Source organism: Epinephelus lanceolatus, chromosome 1 (assembly GCF_041903045.1).
Source record: "Epinephelus lanceolatus isolate andai-2023 chromosome 1, ASM4190304v1, whole genome shotgun sequence".
NCBI classification, from domain to species: Eukaryota; Metazoa; Chordata; class Actinopteri; order Perciformes; family Serranidae; genus Epinephelus; species Epinephelus lanceolatus.
The window spans coordinates 2,663,617-2,683,348 of record NC_135734.1 but is presented as its reverse complement, the minus strand read 5'-3'; the positions used below and the strand labels follow the sequence as shown (position 1 = coordinate 2,683,348).

General features: G+C 41.9%; 1 protein-coding gene across 4 annotated transcripts in view; it reads right to left on the bottom strand.

Moving 5' to 3' along the window:
* Positions 1–19,732, bottom strand: part of iqsec1b (IQ motif and Sec7 domain ArfGEF 1b) — a 258,339-nt gene that overhangs the window by 141,518 nt on the left and 97,089 nt on the right. For 2 of the 4 annotated variants that reach the window (XM_033633757.2, XM_033633761.2), the window contains exon 1: positions 12,661–12,811. The exons of the other annotated variants lie outside the window; for them this stretch is intronic. In XM_033633757.2, coding sequence (XP_033489648.2) covers positions 12,661–12,737 — 77 coding nt within the window. In that variant the 5' untranslated portion in view covers positions 12,738–12,811. Of the gene's footprint in view, positions 1–12,660; positions 12,812–19,732 lie in introns of those variants that run through there. 4 annotated transcript variants of the gene reach the window in all.

Sequence of the window (19,732 nt, the reverse complement as noted above, 5' to 3'; positions counted from 1 at the left end):
TGACGTGTGTGGTTGTGCTGCTGCCGTGGTCCTGCCAGATGCCTCCTGCTGCTGCTGCCATCATTAGTCATTAGTCATACTTCTACTGTTATTATACACATGTGACTATTGTCACACAAGTATACTGTCAGATATTAATACATACTTTCAACATATTGTACCACAGTAGCCAGAACTATAACTATAATATTATTACTTTCATTAATGTTGTTGTAAGCTACTGTCATTACCTGCATCTCTCTCTCTCTCTCTCTCTCTCTCTCTCTCTCTCTCTCTCTCTGTCTCATTGTGTCATATGGATTACTGTTAATTTATTATGCTGATCTGTTCTGTATGACATCTATTGCACGTCTGTCCGTCCTGGAAGAGGGATCCCTCCTCAGTTGCTCTTCCTGATGTTTCTACCGTTTTTTTTTCCCCGTTAAAGGGGTTTTTTTTGGGGAGTTTTTCCTTATCCGCTGTGAGGGTCTTAAGGACAGAGGGATGTCGTATGCTGTAAAGCCCTGTGAGGCAAATTGTGATTTGTGATATTGGGCTTTATAAATAAAATTGAATTGAATTAATCCAGGTTTAGTGATGGCCGCCCTAAATGGTGCTCAGGCACATCAAATTGCTGCTACGCCATTTGCATTTCTGATCTATATTGCCATCTTATTCTATCCTGTAGGCCCATGCAGCATTTGTAATTAGACTAATTGTGAGTCCTATGTGGCAGAGCTGTCAATATTTGTCTTTATGAGCAACACAAACAGGCCCAAGTGTACCTCATGCATACCAACATATACCAGTTAGGGTAAGACAGAGGTGATAATAGACATTCAAGACGACACATGCTGAGCAGATAGATTTAAGAGGAATCCATCTGATCTGTTCTGAGGCTTGGCCAAGCTGAGGGCCAAGTAGGGGCCACTGAAATGGTTGCTGTGTCTTAATATATCCTTCGACTTTATGATTAAGCGACCTGTGGTTGACTCTTCCTGCCCCAAGAGATCCATTTTCCTCTCCTTGAACACTTCCTCTTCAGATGCGGTCTCTGCTAACCTTGTGAACCAGTATTTCCTCTAGATATCTCCAGACAGAAGGGCCCTTCTACTCCACAGTCCACTGTGCAGACAACTTGTGTAAGCTTGTTGTTCTCCTGTCTAGGATGTTCTTGCTGTCTAAACTGTTAAACCTCCAAAACATGACAAATCTGAGCAGGCAAGCAGGGTGGTGTTCAAACATGCCAGTCATGCTGGTGTGATACAGGCTAAACATTACCAAGAAACAATGAGCAGAGTGTGAAAGGTGTGACGACTGCTGCTTTTCAGATAAGGAGAAGCTAAATGTGTCTGCTGCATTTGCCTGACAGTGGCTCTCATGGTTATTTCATGGATGACAGAATATGTACAGTTACAGGGTTGGGCCAATGACTGATGCAATTGTCCACTGCTGATGGCTGTCAGTCATTAATCACTGAGCCCATCATCGTGATTTAAAAGTCTCTGCCCGCCACACACCTACATGGGGCCGCAGGTTTGCGGTGGTGCTAATGGCGTTCACTGCATGATTCAAAAGTAACAATTCTGATTTATCTACCAGATGAACTGTAGGCTCCCAGATGGGCAAAGTGGTCACCCCCCAAACAATGATGTCTTTGCCTTAGCATGTGTTACTGTGTACATTGTTAAATGCCAATTTGGTAGACATGGCCCAACCCGATACAGTGTGTGCCTTAATCTATTAATTCATCTGTGTTAACATCCTTCATCTGTGTGTCAGCGTGCTAACTTACCCAGAAGGACCTTGAATATACAGCCTTAGTACAGCTGTAAGGATCAGTTTCATTTATGTCTGGGAAGAACACTAATGTATGGATGTCATGAACAGGAGGAATTGGCAATTGTTGCATTAAATTGTAGGGATGTCCCAATCACTTTTTTTTTTGCATCCAATCCGATACAGAGTCCTTTATTTTGAAACCAATCCAATACCGAGTCCGATCCGATACTTCACAAAGCATTAAGAATGAAAGAAAAAGGAATGCATCCAAGTTGTCCCATAAGGTTTGTTTTTTATTTAAATAGTATCCAAAAAGCTTGTAAACAAATTCTGAATTGTAAACAAATTGTCTCTCCAGAGTTGGGCTGTGGTAGGCAAGGTTCCGCCATTAGGTGTGGCTGTGCTGCTCGGAATAAAGAGAGAAGCGGTGGCTGATGAACCTGTTGTCTCGACTCCTGTCTGTTTATTGCTCATTAGCTGCACTCAGTTAGGCGTACCCAGGACGCTCGGTTACAAAACAGTGGAAAGCGGAGGCAACAATGAACAACATAGATGAAAAACCTGTCCATTTTTGTTGTTTTGATTCCTCTGATCTTTTATTACGATTCTGATTTTGTAAAAATAACGTGATCGGTGCCGATACCCGATCCGATCCGATCCGATCCAATTATGTAACAATGCATTGTATTCATGGTTGGCAGAAACTAGGGCTGTACCCACCTCAGAATTATGTCAGTTGAATCAGATTTGGCTGTTCTATATATTTGATGATTCTTTGTTTTTTAATGTCATGAAAAGTTTTTAAGTTGTAATGGGTTCATGGGTTCAGCGAGACATTCAGTGCTCGGTTACAAAACAGTGGAAAGCGGAGGCAACAATGAACAACATAGATGAAAAACCTGTCCATTTTTGTTGTTTTGATTCCTCTGATCTTTTATTACGATTCTGATTTTGTAAAAATAACGTGATCGGTGCCGATACCCGATCCGATCCGATCCGATCCGATCCAATTATGTAACAATGCATTGTATTCATGGTTGGCAGAAACTAGGGCTGTACCCACCTCAGAATTATGTCAGTTGAATCAGATTTGGCTGTTCTATATATTTGATGATTCTTTGTTTTTTAATGTCATGTAAAGTTTTTAAGTTGTAATGGGTTCAGCGAGACATTCAGTGCGACAGCAGCATTCATGTAATATGGTAAACAAACTAACTGAGTTAAAAATGGATCAGAAGTGTCATCACAGATAAAAACACTTTTTGCCAACACTAGATATTCAACCCGGTCTCACTCCGAAGTCAATAACGGTGCTTGATCAGTGACTTCCAGCGTCAGATACTGACGAAAGAAGCCACCTTTTCACCTTTTCAGCATTCAGGTTTTTTTTTTTTTTTTTTTAAATTATATTGAAATATGCATGATACATTTACTGTGAATGGCTACAGTTTTATTGCATTATGCTGATAACTTATTTCCATGAAAAACAACAAGGTGTTGTTTTTAGGTGTAAAGGTAACCTCAGGGAAGGGAAGGGATACACAGCAGGGAGGACCTGATGATTATGTTAACAGGGCAGGCCCTGTCATGCTCTTCAGTTGGCAGATATTTAGATACCACAAATATCCACTCAGGCCACAGAAACTCTTGTAAATCTTCTCTAATAAAACATTATTGTCTTGAGAGAAAACAGCGACAAGTTGCCAAAAAACAAAAACAAAACATGTTTGGGGGCTTAAAAGCCACTAAGAAATGCTTGCTAAAAACCAAATAGTTTTGTTGTTTGTTGGTCTACATTGTTTCCTGGGGTCTGGGCTGGCATAAAGTACCATGATACCTCCGTGATCTGTGTCTCACAGCCTCTGCTAAAGCACCAACTGCTGGCTGTGTTTGTAGGCAGGACCAATCAAAGGGCTAAATACAGTATACAGTATAACTTCTGCTTGTTTATGAAGCACTCATATGCACCTGTCACTTTCACCTTCCACAGTGTCTAGTCCAAATGTCTGTTCTCCATGCCCCCACTTGCAAGTCTCCCACACCCCTATGGGGAGGTATGCCTCACAGTTAAAAAAAAACAAAACCCTCTGCATTTCTGTTGGTCCACTGCCTTATATACGGAGAATCCCTCTTAAACATCCTTGTTTTAACCTGCTGTCTTGTTGGGAAGTACTGTGTCTGAAAAATTACAATTGTAATGCTGGTGTTGAGTTAGCATTAAATGTATAATACTGTATATGGGGTAGCGTGGGTAATAACAGCACAGGGACAACTTCTCCGGAGGAAAAAACATGTGGATACTTTAATGTCCGTTTTGAAAAGTAGGACAACTGACTATTCCATGACACATATCACTCCGCCCAATGTAAACGAAACACTACAAAGCAGCTTATGTATATAGTTCCTCATTCCAACAAATGTAAATAATGTTTTATCAAATAATGAGCCATTAGCTAAATCATGAAATATTCAACTAATACCCAAAACAAAACAACATTCAGACCAACACTAAAACAAAATAAATCTCATCTTACATTCCTCCCCCTCTTTGAATGAAATGTCCTCATTTCACAACAAATCTCATCTTACACAATCATATCATAAATATGTACATCATCTTCAAAAGGGATCAATCATTGATGTGACTCCACTCTGCAGTAGGAATCAAATCAAATTCTCATCTGTTTGCGAAATGACAGAGAAATGTCTGGAAAGAAGCACTTCTTTGCAAGTCATGAAATCAAAACAGTTCTGATCATACACTGGTATCCAGAGGTACATCCTGCGGTACATCCACTCACTTCACATTCTAATTCTTCTGGCTACAAATGCAGACCTTAACTGCGACTGGTACAACACAAAACATAAACTTGATTCTACTACCGCCTACACCTCTGACATGGTACATACTTTTGATGATGTTGTCAGAGAGACCCCTATGGAAGCATGGGTAATATTTTACTGCTGAACACTGAGAAAACAGAACAAGTAAAGAGAAATCTGACTTCTTCTTTGGAAGTACTAAAATCAGTGAGCAGATGGAAGTTCCAGGACTTTGCACTGACAGAATACTCCAGTAGACCAGCAATCTGTCTGTCATCTGAAAATGTACTGGACAGCATCTGGGAGCATTGCAGAAGTTGGCCAAAAAGCTTGATCCTACAGGTTGAGCCAACGTCTGTGACACCCAGATCAGGAGTGAGTACTCCTGCCTTTTCTGAATGAATGCCTCACACACCACTGTTAGGTAGCAAGGTATTAACCAGACGAAGACACTAAAGATCACTGGTGTGGATGTAGACTATGCCCTAAAGGATTAAGCCATCATCAAGCTGAGCCACGGCAGAAGTTGCAACAGCAACTGTTCTTTTCATAATGCACACTGCCAACTGTTCAGTAGATCTGAAAGCACTGCTACCTTCAGCTCATGTCCCAGGTCTAGCCACCCAGAGGTTACTACCAAGCAGTGGCGGCTGCTGGTCTTTCAAGGAGGGGAAGCTCATTTTCGGCCTACATCATAAAATGTGTCTGTTTATTTATACGTAAATTCTACCCTCTGGGGATGCTGCGCGAGGCTAGTGTGACCGCCTGTGAGTGCTTTGGGTCAGTAAAGGGGCTCACAGCAGCACCCGCTGCTTGTTGGGGACAGTAACTGCAGAGCGACAGAAGTCAGAGTCTCCAAACATGAGTACAGTCTCCAGTAACACCAGAAGAAGATGCTAGATTTGTTGCTAGTCCTTTTTAACAAAGAAAAAGTCACAAAGAGGATTGGAAAAGTCTCCATATCAACTCAGAACAATGGAATGAAACTTGAAAAATGCTCCGGTGGTGGTTTATATTTCAAGATCGCTGATTCGCTCATTTCGCTGTCAATCAAAAAGGGATTCAGCCTCAGACAGATCATCCAATCATCATGCAGAAGCCCAGCGTCCAGGCCAGCCGCGGCCAGCCCACTGCCCCATAGACCCCCAGAGACGCTGAGCGTCCGATGGGCGGGACAAAACCGAGCATTTATCCAATGACTGTCTAGTTTCACTGCAGTGGAACAACCCACTCTATGCTTCCCCACTGAAGTCTTTGGACGCTGAGCTTCGACACTGTTTAATGCACTGTGATGCTACGGGAATGAATGAGAAGAAAGTCGCGTTAGTGACCTGTGATAAGTAGCTGATTCTGAACAAAAGTTGAACGCGTTCTAGCGCATATTTAGTGAATGAAATGTAAACACAACAGTACATATTTGACCACCTATTCTTTGACATTTTAGGGGAAGCTGAGCTTCCCTTGCAGTCTTAGAGCAATCGCCACTGCTACCAAGCCATACCTCCCCAGGGCTAACAAACATGCCGTGACAGGAGCTTTCTCCTCTCTGCTGTAACAACATGGAACAGCCTTCCCCTCCTGTCATTGGAGACCTTGCATTGAGTAGTGTTCATGCCTTCAAGAACAGATGGAATAAACTCCTCCTCAGCATGACACTGCAAACCTGAAGGACTTCAAACATACACAAATCGGCTTTGCCTCTGAAGCCATCTTTGGTTGAGCCATCTTGTAGTTCTCTGTTGTCAGCCATTTTGTTTTGTAGGCCAGACGGAATTTGTTTCACACACACCTCTCTCTCTGTCTCTCTCTCTCTGTCTCTTTCTGCCTCTGTCTCTCTCTCTCTCTCACACACAGTGTTTGATTACTGTGCTTTGAAAAGCTCACGGTGAATACTTTCCAGCATCAACCAAAGTTAGCACCAGTCTATCAGATGCAGGTGTACAGACTCAGCATGTAACATGGATTTGTACTGCATCAACACACAACACAGTGGAAGACAATAACAGCACTGTTTTTTTTTTTCCAGCCTTATTGTTTGCAGATTAGGCATGCAGCAGGCAAACCTGAATTACACATCTAAAATGTGTAAGCTGACCCACAATCACAGTATAAAATTATTTAATCTTAGATGCAAACAAGAAGCCTCATCTTTGAGCCTATTATTCACTCCAGCCACAGCTAGCTTGTAACAACATGTGGAATATTCTCCTGTGTTGTGTCTTCATTGTCACGCTTAGGAGCAATCGTTCACTTACAACTGCAGTCTGGTTGTAACAGTGAAACTAGGCGGGGGCGCCTGCGCTTCGCCAACTGGGTGTGGCCAGGCGGATTTTGTAAGTTTGGCACACCATGCGCCCTGACGCAGCTACTCCTCTATCCCACCTCCATCCCTCCTACCAGCGCAAGTCGGAAAGAGGGAGGAGAGAAGGCGTGGAGTGGGTTTTACACACATCACACCAATCAAATGAGCCTCTCTCCTCTCCCTTAAATGCGCTGCGCGAAGACATAATGAGAGTTTACTCAATTCACCATGGCAGAAGAGAGCAGCAGCGTCAGACGGCCAAACTCCTCCCAGGAGGAAACTGATGTTTTGGTCCGAGAGGTCCAAGCTCGCAGTGTCCGAATATACAGAACTGCGAGCAGACCTCCACGGGCTGATGATGCAAAGGTAGCCTGGGAGGAGGTCACCACAATTGTAAATTTATGTTGCGTTTCTCTCGTGCACGCGCGTGCTCTCTCTTTCTCTCTCGCAGTCTCACTCTGTTTCTTTTCTTTTGACTTTTCTAAGATGACAGATGCTGAATATATACTCCCTATCTGATGCTGTGGCTGTTTGTGGTTGGCTGAGAGGGATGTGAACTCATTAGTTTGCAGGCTGTGTTAATCAAATCAGGTTGGGTTTCCATTACCCATGCCAAACGTGCCAAACGGTGCCAATTCCCTTTGATCTGACATCAGATGTGACCGGACAGTCGATATAGAGATACATTTATGTGCTGATTGCAGATAGTTGCATTGAATAGTGGTTTTTGTGGCTATTTATTGCATCGTTAATGTGCCTGATATTCTGGAAACCTGCCTGTGAGGTTTTGGTGACGTGTGCACACTGTCCGCCGGTCAGCCAAACTTCGGCTTACACCGGCTGCGCTCCCCCTGCGCTGACAGTAGACCTGGTTTCATATGGCGAGCTTTTAGCGCACCTTCGGCGAAGCCTTTTGGCACAAAACTGTCACGGCGCCAAGCTGGATCTGTGGACACCTCCCCCTGCTGCGCTGCCACACCCATCTCAGCGCACCTCAGTCTGCCAAACTACCAAACTGAGCGCGCCTCGGGTTGCGCTGCTCGAAACTAGCTCTGCGCGGGGTTCGCCATCCTGCGCCACCTGAGCTGCGCCGGGAAACTAGAGGTCAATATGACACACCATAGTTTACAATGTACAGCATCTCCACAACGCCTGTCATGTCTGCTGACAGTAATGGCTGTAATAAAGCTCAGAGACAGCACCAGCGGAATAATCCTCTGCCACATGTTACAGAGCCTAATGGCAACCTGTTGACACCAATCCCAGACACCCAGTGGACCAATGCTGCACATGCATAAACAGACTGTAATCTGCATGCACACTGACTGAACCATGCATCTTATTACTGGGCAGGAAGAGGCAGACAACTGTTCTGTAATGGCTACATCCAAGTCCAGTTCCTTTAGTGCACTTTATTTGGTTGGATGAAAAAAATGGTAAAGAGATGCTTTAATATGAGATGAAATGTGGAGTTTGTTCATCAAGACCTCATACCTATGACAAAACAGTTTAAAGATTTGTAGTCACTTACTACAAAGTTTGCTCTTTTTCTTCTAAACTAAAGCTCTGTTCACAGGTAACCAGCATTACTCCGTTCCCTAATGTGATTTACAAATGTAGGCTACATAATTCTCAATTGCAAAAGAGGTAGAAAAGAGAGAGATTCATGTACTGATGTGTGATTATGACAATTATACCAGCCTATGATGTCAAGAACAAGTTAAACTCTCCCAAGTGCCATTGACTACAAGACCCATAAGCCATCGGGCCAATATCTAGCCATTAATATGCTCTGAGATGTTAGACAGTAGGACATGTACTTCTTTCAACACAGGCCCTCTCTGCCTATTGACGTGTAGACTGTCAGTATGGAAGCTCCTACTGGCTCAAGTTAGGTGTCAATCAAAATGTCAGAGTTCAACCAATTCCTGCTTAGGGCCCTCAAAAGTCTACAGCCAGCCCTGGCTGTATGGCTCAATATCATTTAAAAGTTTTTTTCAGTATGTTCAAAGCTATACTTTACTTTGGAATTACAAACATTTTTTTTTCATTTAACAAAAGAAGCCAAAGTTGCTAAATATCAAATGTTGTCACACAAGCAGGTGTGTGAGACCTTTGCCGAGATAATGTAAAGGTTTGTCTGTCTCAGTCTTCTGTGTCACGCACATGGATTTTGGTGCACCATGAGGAACACTAACAATCTTGTGATACTCTGTCAGTTAGTTGTGTGAAAGCCATACCCGTTATGTGTTTGTAAACAGCGATTACATATTTTGTTGGCGGAGCCAAGCTGGTTGCAGAAAGGGACAGCAGTGGTGTCGGTGTGAGCACCAAATAAAACATTAAAAGCACTATAATATATACACGTGTGAATACAGAAATGTTAAAGATACCATTGAGGAAAACGACATTGACGTGATGTTGTTGAACCAGGGAATTCGTGTGTAACCCAGTCATTTGGGTCATTTCACGTATTTCTGTGAGATCAGGTTGGTTTAGATCAGTTCATTTGCATCCAGGTAGGAAAATGAAAGGCTTGCTAGCATTAGCAATGTAGCTAATGGAGCTAGCACGCAACGTATGGCTGATCACTGAGAGGTAGAAACAAATCTCTATGAGCCTCTATCTGTTCAATAACATAAACAGAGGACACATTTTCTTTTGGTAAAAATTACTATATACTATTATGATCAAGGAGTTAATAAGCAGACAGTATCAGCTAGCTAATTTGCTAGGTAGTTAAAAAGTTGTCGAATGTTAATTCCTCATGAAGTTATATTATATGGGGACGTCTCCACAAGTATCAACCAAGGACAATAAGCCAAATTCATGTTTGATAAACATGAGTTTTCACAATTCCTTGTGACGATGAATTATCTTTCACCACGTCAGTAATTCAGTTCATGTAGGCCAAACACACACTTCCCTACTGAGTGTTCAGCAGTGATTATAGCCTGAATATTGAGATTTTAATTAACTGGAGACAAAACTTTATTTTCTACTACACATAGATTATGGTCAAGGATCCAACTAAAAGGCCAGAGTTACAGTGGCCGGACATCTTCCTATGCCCAGTGTCTGTACAAAATAATCACTCAAGGCAAACACATCTCTCTATGCATACAGTTTTGTACTTGGTGGTCACGTCCAAATATTGAGATTTGTCAAATGATTTTGGTTTATTACGCACACACATGCTGCCGAGCCAGCAACAAGGACATAAAATGAAGCTATAAGACATAAACAAGTCAAACAACTATGTACTGAAACCAAACTGCACTTCATGGCTCAGTTAGTATTCACTTCTTTTCAATGTTTAATGCATTTTAGAACAATGTAAGTACTGCTGCCACTAGGAGTATGTAAATATAGGCCTATATATTTCATGCTGTAACTGTGGGGCTCTATGAATTGCATATGTGAATATGCAATGTATATGTAATGTAATTTTTGTTTACATCAAATTCTAGTAGCCATAAAGGTCTTTGTTTAGCTTCAAACGTCATCCTTTGTGATGGTTTTCTATAAAAATTTAGGTTACCTTTTTTTTGTATTCCTGTTCTGACATCCAACGGCACAACAAGACATTTTTATTATGGGTATCTCAACTGTTTCTTTCTGGTTAGCTGTTTTTCTGCCACCATGATGCACGCGCAACTGCTGTGATGTAACTGTGACTTCCACCACAAATTGGTCTATAATTCATACAACCACATGAGGTCACTTGTAAATGTAGGTTGTTTTGAGCATTTCAACAAAGAACAATGCCATTTTTTAGGTAAGAATGGTATCACTTTGTTAGGAATGAGACTGTAATGAGATTGGGTATAAGAAACATGCAAAAAATTTTGCAATAACATTTTTTTGGGGGAGTTTTTCCTTATCCGCTGCGAGGGTCCAAAGGACAGAGGGATGTCGTATGCTGTAAAGCCCTGTGAGGCAAATTGTGATTTGTGATATTGGGCATTATAAATAAAATTGAATTAAATTGAAAAAATGCAATGTCTTAGACAGTGGTAGATGTTTACATCTGATAGCAGCCAATTATCAGGTTTACAAATGAGAGCTGAATTATCCACCTACAGTGAGCATAAATGAAATGACACATCATTCTGGCAGCCCGAATGTTTATTCTTTGTATCAAATGAGTCCCTTAAAATTCTTTTCTCCAAACACAATAACTAGGACTCAGTTTTGAAGATGAAAACAAATGTCATGCGGCAACACCGATGAGTCAGTGTCTTAGGTTTGGATTCCATTCAACCTCAGCAAACTCCAATCAGAATCATTATCCTGGAGTAGAGTCTCCTTACTGCAATAATGAATGACAGGCCAGCAGAGCGAGCCTCCATCTGGCCAACTGGCATTAACCTTCCACCTTTGAAAAGGAACGTGCAATGACTCATCAGATGCTTGTTACAGCTTCCTGGCTCCCTCTTGCCTGCTCTGAATGCTGCTCCAGAAAACTCGTCTGATGGGCCTATGATTTATTTAACACATGCTGATGTATTTTGCATTTAACCAACCTAAACACTTCAGTGCACTTCAGCAGTGGAAAAAGCTCCTCCAGCAGAGATTTGGATGTGTTATCCTCTCTGAACACTTCTTGCATCATCAGTTTTGTTTTGCCGAGGACGGCTAAGTTGCAGATTCCGAGCAGGCAGGAAATGTTTTGGTGAATGTTGGACAAGAAAACAAATTTCCTCTTTCCTGTCAGCTGCGGTATGAAAACCAATAAAAAGGCAAACTCAGTAAGAACTACACGTGAATTCTTGTGAGCATAGAACAACAACAGAGCTCAGCCCATTTTAATTCATAACCACGGAGGATTTCATCATTGTAGAATCATCAGATACCAAGCAGCTTAATGCTGCATAATCTATCCAACGTGGACATCCTGCCCCTGAGGATATACACCAAGAACCAAAAAAAAAAAAAAAATAACGATCTGGCCTTGGAGATGGAATTATATCCACAAAGATCACACAAGTCACCCATAATCCTGTGCCACAGGCTAGAGCCCCAAACTCATTACTGATGAATTAATGTGTGCTTTGCTAAAACCTATTAAACTGTATTAAGATATGCACAATGAAGAGGAATGTTGCAAGGCGAAGCAGTGACTGCTAGTGACCCTCCGTCTCAATTGCAGTAATGGGGATAATGGGACAGGAGCCCATCTACTTTGTAAGTGGAGTATTGTCTAGGTCAGCAGAGAGCAGCCTGATGTAATGAACTATTCTTGGGTCTGTTTAAAGGATCAATAGAGATTCATCACACAGCCATCCTGTGCTCAGCTAAACAGGACAAGGACTGCAGCAGAGTTCAAGAAAAAAAAGACCAAACAACAGCAATCAATATTCTTATTCTCCCCACCATACTCCAGTTTGGGGGGGGGGGGGGGGGGGGGGGGGGGGCTGGGTCAGAATAACAACAACAGTCCAGGCACTGTCTGAGAAGTTGAAACATCCCTTCAGTCCTGGTTTGCAGCGAGCTGTGGGTGTCCTCCAGCAAACATCAGCTGCCATGACATCAGAATACAGGAGAGAGATTGGGGGGGGGGGCATGCCAGTGCAGCTGCTGCAGTCATCTCTGCCAGACACCTGCCTGGGCAGCGAGTGTAAATAGAGTTTATGCAGCCCGAAGCACTCTCCTCTCCTATTTTCACCCCACATAGGACACACACAGCCACATGCCAGAAGCACAATATGTAGGTAGATGACATGAGAAAAACACATCAGCAGAAAGATGAGAAGTGAAAGCAGCAGCCCTACCAGCAGAGAGAGACAGTAAGCAGCCCAGGACACAGTCGAGAGTGGCAGGATGAAAGCGAGGGACCATCCTTACACATTCACCTCCAGCTTTAGAGAGAGAGAGATGGCTCGGGCCCTCTCCACCCTCTGCCTCCTGTGCTCTGAGCCGCTCTCTCCCACCTCTCTGTTACTCTCTCCACACAACTCTCTCTGCCCCTCCTCTCTTTGCTCTCTCTCTCCACCTCCCCTCCCTCATGGCGGAGTTGTGTGTCCAGCCTGATGCAGCCCGGCGAGTCCTTGCCTCTGCTGGCAGTGCTGCAAGGTCAAGGTTTGTTTCTGCACCCAGTCACCGTCATTGGAAGCCAAGAGTGTGTAGGTTTTTAATTCTGCCATTTCACACACTGACTTCTTCATCCCTTTGTGAAGGTCTGGTAATTAATGAGATGAGCTGCTTTGAGTTTGATTGCAAGGAAAATCCGCAGACTTCTTTGGTAGGGAAGTGGAATTAAAAATGAGGGTAAATTATGAAAGTGAAGCACCAGTGCAGACAAAAATCAATCAGGCTCCCGTTAAAAAAGGTCTCTTCCTTAAAAAGTCTTCAGATACAGAAGATTGATTCTACAGAGGTTCAAAGATTAAAGGTTTTGGCACAAATGGTGATGATTGTAATTATAAGATATCTTATAACATTAGGAGAGCTGACTTAAAAATAAACATATTTTATGTAAAATGACCTAATCAGGAATGTTTGTTTGCTTAATCTGAAATCACAAGTAAATGAAACAAAACTAGGTTAAATCCTTATATATTGGTGGACCGTGTACGAAATGACAGAGGGGTTTTCATTTGAAACATTGACTTCAATTTGAAACAGGAAGTGGCCTGCAGTCACCCAGTCAAACACTTGTTTGCCTTGTCTGTCATGTACAATGCTTGCCCCATCGTTGTAGCCTGGCGTTGCCAGACCCAATTCGCAAAACGCGAATGGATCTGGACATGGAGTGTACATTTCCTCTATTCCTGAGGGGCGGTATCAACAGCTGTCACTCAAAGTGCCCCTTTACGCAACTGGAAAGACGGAAAACCAATCAGAGTAAACGAAACGTGTGACGTAGGCTAGCACGCCACTGTAAACAGACCAGCAAGCTGCAGTGGAGATGAGCTGCGATGATGTGTGGGAAAGAGTGTTGCCGTCTTTGCGGATTTTCTCCTCACTGTGGACTCCGAGTTGCATGGCTGTGATTCCCAGCTTGGTCGCTTCCCTGACCTGCTCCTCCATGAGAGCAACTAGCGGAGAAACAACAATAGCCACTGGGTTTTCACTGAGTCCCATCTTTTTCCCGATCAACAGAGCCAGTTGGTGAATTAAACTTTTACCAAACCCCATAGGAAGGACGGCAAACACGTCCTTTTTTTTCAATAAAAGCTTTCAGTGCAGCCGTTTGCTCTGCTTTTAAAGAAAATGTACATTCCAGTTCGTTCAACACATTTACCATCGCAGTTTCAAAATCAGTAGCCATGTTGGTTGTTTACGAAATGCATTCACTCCGCTGCTTGCGATTGGCCCGGTAAGCTTTAACCGATGTCAGAATGTGTAATACGTACGTAATATTCATTTCAGTTTCAATCAGTATCATATTTCCACCAGCTTTTCATATGGGGATGGCACCTGTTCTGACATTTGCCCTGTTTCCACTTAACACTTTCAGTGCAGTACCTTTGGAACCAAAAGTAACCCTTCAGACATGGTACCTATACCCTAGGTCCATTAGCGTTTCCACTGCAAACAGTACTGTTGAACATGGATGGGTCTGTTGTCACTCACTGCTCATCCAGTACTCACTGTATTTCCTTATAGACAGAGGTCTGCACATGGTTTATCGTCCACAGAATAGGGTTGTATGCTGACATTTTCAGAACAAAATAGAACACGCTGCAGTGAGAGTCTCTCTCCATTCACATAATGTGGTCAAAATTAATATTCTTATAGACTTGAATATTCACTCATTACTAAAAGTGTATGTCATTCAAAAACAGTGATGGGAATAACGATGTTATAAATAAACAGCGTTACTAACGGCGCTACTTTTTTCAGTAACGAGTAATCAAAAAAAGTTACTGTCTCCTCTGTTATAACACTGTTACCGTTACTCACAATAAAATGCGCTGTTACTCGGCTTTACCTGGGTTCACTGAAGCGGCTTTCACCTAAGCAAGCTCCTTCTCAGCGGAGCTCTAAAGTTGTTTCTTCTTTGGTGAGGGCAGGTGAGGGGGAAGGGGAAGGGAGGGAGAGACAACTGCATAAGTGATGATGATTGGCTTAGGGAGAGTAAAATTTCATCATAAACCAATCAGAGGCAGAGTAGGGCAGGTATTCACAAGCACACAAGCAGGATTGTCAGGTCTGCTTATTCACCACGACTTTGGGCTTGTTTTTTTTTTGTAAAGTCGCTTACAAATATTAGTAGTCGCGGCTTGCATTTTTTTGGGCTTGTTTCTAAAGTGGAGTTGCTTATTTGGGCTTGCTCTCTAAACGTCGCCTTTCTCTATATATATGTCTAATAAGTTATTTAAACGCATGATACTATGTCGCACTGCAGGATGTTTCCTCAGCTCCGCTCCCTCCGCCCCTCTCCTTCTCCACATACAGACAGCTGACAGTCAGTCAATGAGACTTTTCACATTTACATTGCGCGATTAATGGAGATTTTTACACACACACACACACACACACACACACACACACGCTAAACAATGCAGTGTATTGTAGATAAGTGTACAATATTTATAATTTATAATAATTATTAATAATAATAATTTATAATAATGATTTATTCTATTAAGTGTCAATTTCATTCATTTAACATATTCAGTGTTGAGTTTCATTACATACAGTTCCATTAAGGGGGGTGTCCAAGCAATTTGACATATTTGAGCATTTTATAAAAAAATAACGCTATAGTTACTTTTCCAGGTAATTAGTTACTTCTATAGTGCAGTAACTCAGTTACTAACTCAGTTACTTTTTGGGGAAAGTAACGAGTAACTATGACTAATTACTAAGTAACATTCCCAACACTGTCCAAGAGAGACAATAAAATCTAATGGAATGGTCAATGTCATATTAGAATTTAAGGTGTGGTGATGGATTCACGTCGTCAACTCATGCATTGAGTAAAATTACAAGTAAATGTTCCACCTTTAAAGTTGCTGGCAGCCAGTCCATTAAATTAAATCTTTTTTTTTTATCAGTCTACAGCTGCTATAAGAGGCAGCAAAACATCCTTTCATTTTGTATGTAAGAATTACCATGGTATGAACAGTGCTTACATAAGCTTCATAAACAGCCACAACTCAGCCCTGAGCCGAGTGACTGTCTGCTATTGACCAATCAACAGACTGCAGTGTTTCTAGCTCCACCTTTTAGTACCAGATCAGTGTTAGGTACCCCAACAGAGGGGGGACCAAAAATGGGGAAGATAAGGAACAGTTCCATTGGTACCATCCACAACTTTCTAAAAAATGTGTGCTGAACTGAACTGAACTGAACTGTAGTGGACTGCTTGGTGGAAATGGGGCTATTGTAACGTGTAACAGTCAGTAATGTTTAAATAAGGGATTGTGTCATACAGACATGGCTTGTCATTGATGAGGTGATCTGCTCTTTCCTCCATCCAAAACTGCTATTTCGACTGTGGCTGGTTATAGTTAGTTAGCTATGTTGTTGATTCCACCATGCTTTTCAGCTAATCTTACAGTAGTTTCACAAAGTGAGCCAAACAAAGTTGTTACTCGTGTGATGATAACAATGCGCTTTCCTACACTGTGACAAGAGTGTGTTGATGAAGCATTGCATTTTACTGATGTAGCAGCTAGCTAGCTATATATACCTTGCTGATCCCACTGTGCTATATTGTCACACTGGTAACAGAAAATTAGGAATACAAGACTGTCATGTGTCACCACCTATTCATTTTAGAAGAGCAACAGCTAATGAGAAATACCAACACTCACGTCAACATTCACTCTGACCAATGGTGTAACTTTATCACCTTATAGGGCTGGCCTCGCCTCCGCAGCCCAGCCAAAATAGTTTCTCTGTTTGTTTAATCCAAAATGACCCATATGACCATGAAAGATCATCATTGATCAACTGCATACCATCCTGATGGTCCTTTGAGGGAACAGTGAGACACAAAGAGTCCATGATGGAGGAAGTTATAATGTTAGCTGTAGGGCTACACACTGGGATGAAAATTCATCATGCCTTTGTCAAAAGGTTTACTTTCTGCTTTCTCTCCTCCAAAGGCTGCTTTGTTGAATAACTTAGTAAATACTCATTCTATTGACTCTCATATAGTTAAGATTTAAGCACATATGTTAACAGATGTGGTGGTTTTAACTTCCACTAGATCATGCATGCTCAAAATTTAGATGACAAAGTGCTATTCAGGGAGCCAGCATACGATGGAGGGCTGTGCAGTCAAGGGCAGTTGCGAGCTGTCCACTGAAATCACTAACTTCAGCTAACAGCACTACCACTGATGACAGAACGTTAATTACCGCAACACTCATGAGGTTCCAGTGGTTGCGATGCAACCAGTAGCTTTCTACAAGTTGTCATCCATAACCTGACAGATGTTCGTTAGGGGGGCGATGCACCCTCCTAGTCATGTAAGCTATTGAAGACCAGGGCAGGCACAAAACATTTCTGAGGGCTGCCATTGGCCTGCAGTCCTACTCTGAGCATTTATGCACTGGACCCTTGCTTTCTAAAGAGGCTAGGTATAATTTGAAATGTTTCAACAGAATTGGCAGCATGATACCAGAATTTTGTTGCTAATTATCAAAATGATACTTAAACTGGGATATTACAACAGGATTGACAACTGTGTGAGTCTGCTTGAATGACGTCACCAGAGCAAGATGGCAGCAGCCGTATATTTTAGCTTCACTGTACAGTGGAGGAGTGTAGACACGTCGTCCATCTTTATATACAGTCTATGGTGTCAACTGCTACTGGATAGTCTATATTACCATATACATGATTTCCTCATTATGAATTGTAACAACCAGAATTTACCAAAATTTAAAGTTGTCCAATACTTTGGTTTATGACCAAATACCTGCAACACTAATGACATCCCCATCAGCCTTAGCTGTTTGTTGCGCTTAGTGTTAAAAGTTCTGTGTGGATTTGGGGGTATCTATTAAGAGAAATGCAATACAGTATTCAGAACTATGTTTTCTTTTGCATGTAATCACCTGAAAATAAGAATTGTTGTAATTCTGTTACCTCAAAATAAGTATAGAATCCCAGAGCAGACAAATCAAACACTGCAAGGCAATTTGTGTTTTCATGTTTTCCTGTTTCCACATTGGCCACCATAGTTTTTTATACATTTTTGCACACAGGGGAAATTTTAGCTCTGCAACCTCGCGGCTAAATGCCACTAAATCCTGCACCTTTAATTAGCAAATAGTGGCACGCTAACACGCTAAACTGTGATAGTGAACATGGTAAACATTACACCTGCTAGGCATCAGCATTTTAACATTGCCACTGTGAGACTGACAGGCTGCTGATATTAGTATTTAGCTTAAACCACAACTATGCCTGCCTACAGCCTCATAGAGCAGCTAGCGTGGCTGCAGACTTGCAGTTAGGTTTCCATTGACAAACGTTAATGGTAAACTTATTATACTTATAACAAATATAAAATGTCTAAAGCCAAACGAGCTTACAGTGGCATGCAAAAGTTTAGGCATCCTTGGTCAAATTTCGTTTACTGTGAATAGTTAAGTGAGCGGAAGATGAACTGATCTCCAAAAAGCATGAAGTTAAAGATAAAACATGCTTTTCAACATTTTCAGTAAGATTAAAGTATTATTTTTGTTTTGTAATATGCTTTTACCAGGGTCTCAAACCATAAGTAGCGTGTTCGGGCTATGGCTTGTTCACAGTCATTGTTAGGAAAGGCCATATGATGCATTTCAAAGCTTTATAAATACTCTGACTCCTGAAACCTTGTCCCAAGAAACAGTATCTGTGGGCTCCTCTAAACAGCTGCCTAGCACTCTTAAACTAAAATAACTGATGTCCACAATATGGTAGAAGGCTATAGGAAGATGGCAAAGTGTTTTCAGGTAGGTGTTTCCTCAATTCATATTGTAATTAAGAAATGGCAGTTAACAGGAACTGTGGAGGTCAAGTTAAGGGCTGGATGAACAAGAAAACTTGTAGCTGCTTGTAGGATTGTTAGAAAGGAAAATCAAAACCCCCCTTTGACTGTTAAAGAACCTGCAGGAAGATTTAGCAGACCCTGGAATGGTGGTGCAATGTTCTACTGTGCAGTGACACCTGTACAAGTATGACCTTCGTGGAAGAGTCATCAGAGGAACACCTTTCCTGTGTCCTCACCACAAAATGTAGTGTTAGAAGTTTGCAAAGGAACACTGAAACAAGCCTGATGCTTTTTGGAAACAAGTCCTGGGGAATGATGAAGTGAAAATAGAACTGTTGGGATACAGTGAGCAAAGTTATGTTTGGAGAAAAAAGTGTGCAGAATTTTACAGAAAGAACACATGTCCAGCTGTTACACACAGAAGTGGATGGATTATACTCTGGGCTTGTGTTGGAGCCAGTGGCACAGGGAACCTTTCACAAGTAGAGGGAAGAATGGATTCAGTTAAATTCCAGCAAATTCTGGAAGCAAACATCACACCATCTGTAAAAAAGCTGAAGATGAAGAGAGGAGGGCTTCTACAACCGGACATTGATCCTAAACACACCTCGAAATTCACAATGGACTACCTCAAGATGTACAAGCTGAAGGTTTTACCATGGCCCTCAGAGTCCTCCAACTGAAACATAATTGAAAATCTATGGATAGACCTCAAAAGAGCAGCGCATGCAAGACAGTCCAAGAATCTCACAGAACTAGAAGCCTTTTGCAGAAGAATGGGTGAAAATCCTCCAAACAAGAACTGAAAGACTCTTGGCTGGCTACAAAAAACATGTTTAGAAGCTTTGATACCATGCAGGGTGCCCAAACTTTTGCTTCAGGCCCATTTCATTTTTTGGTTATTTTGA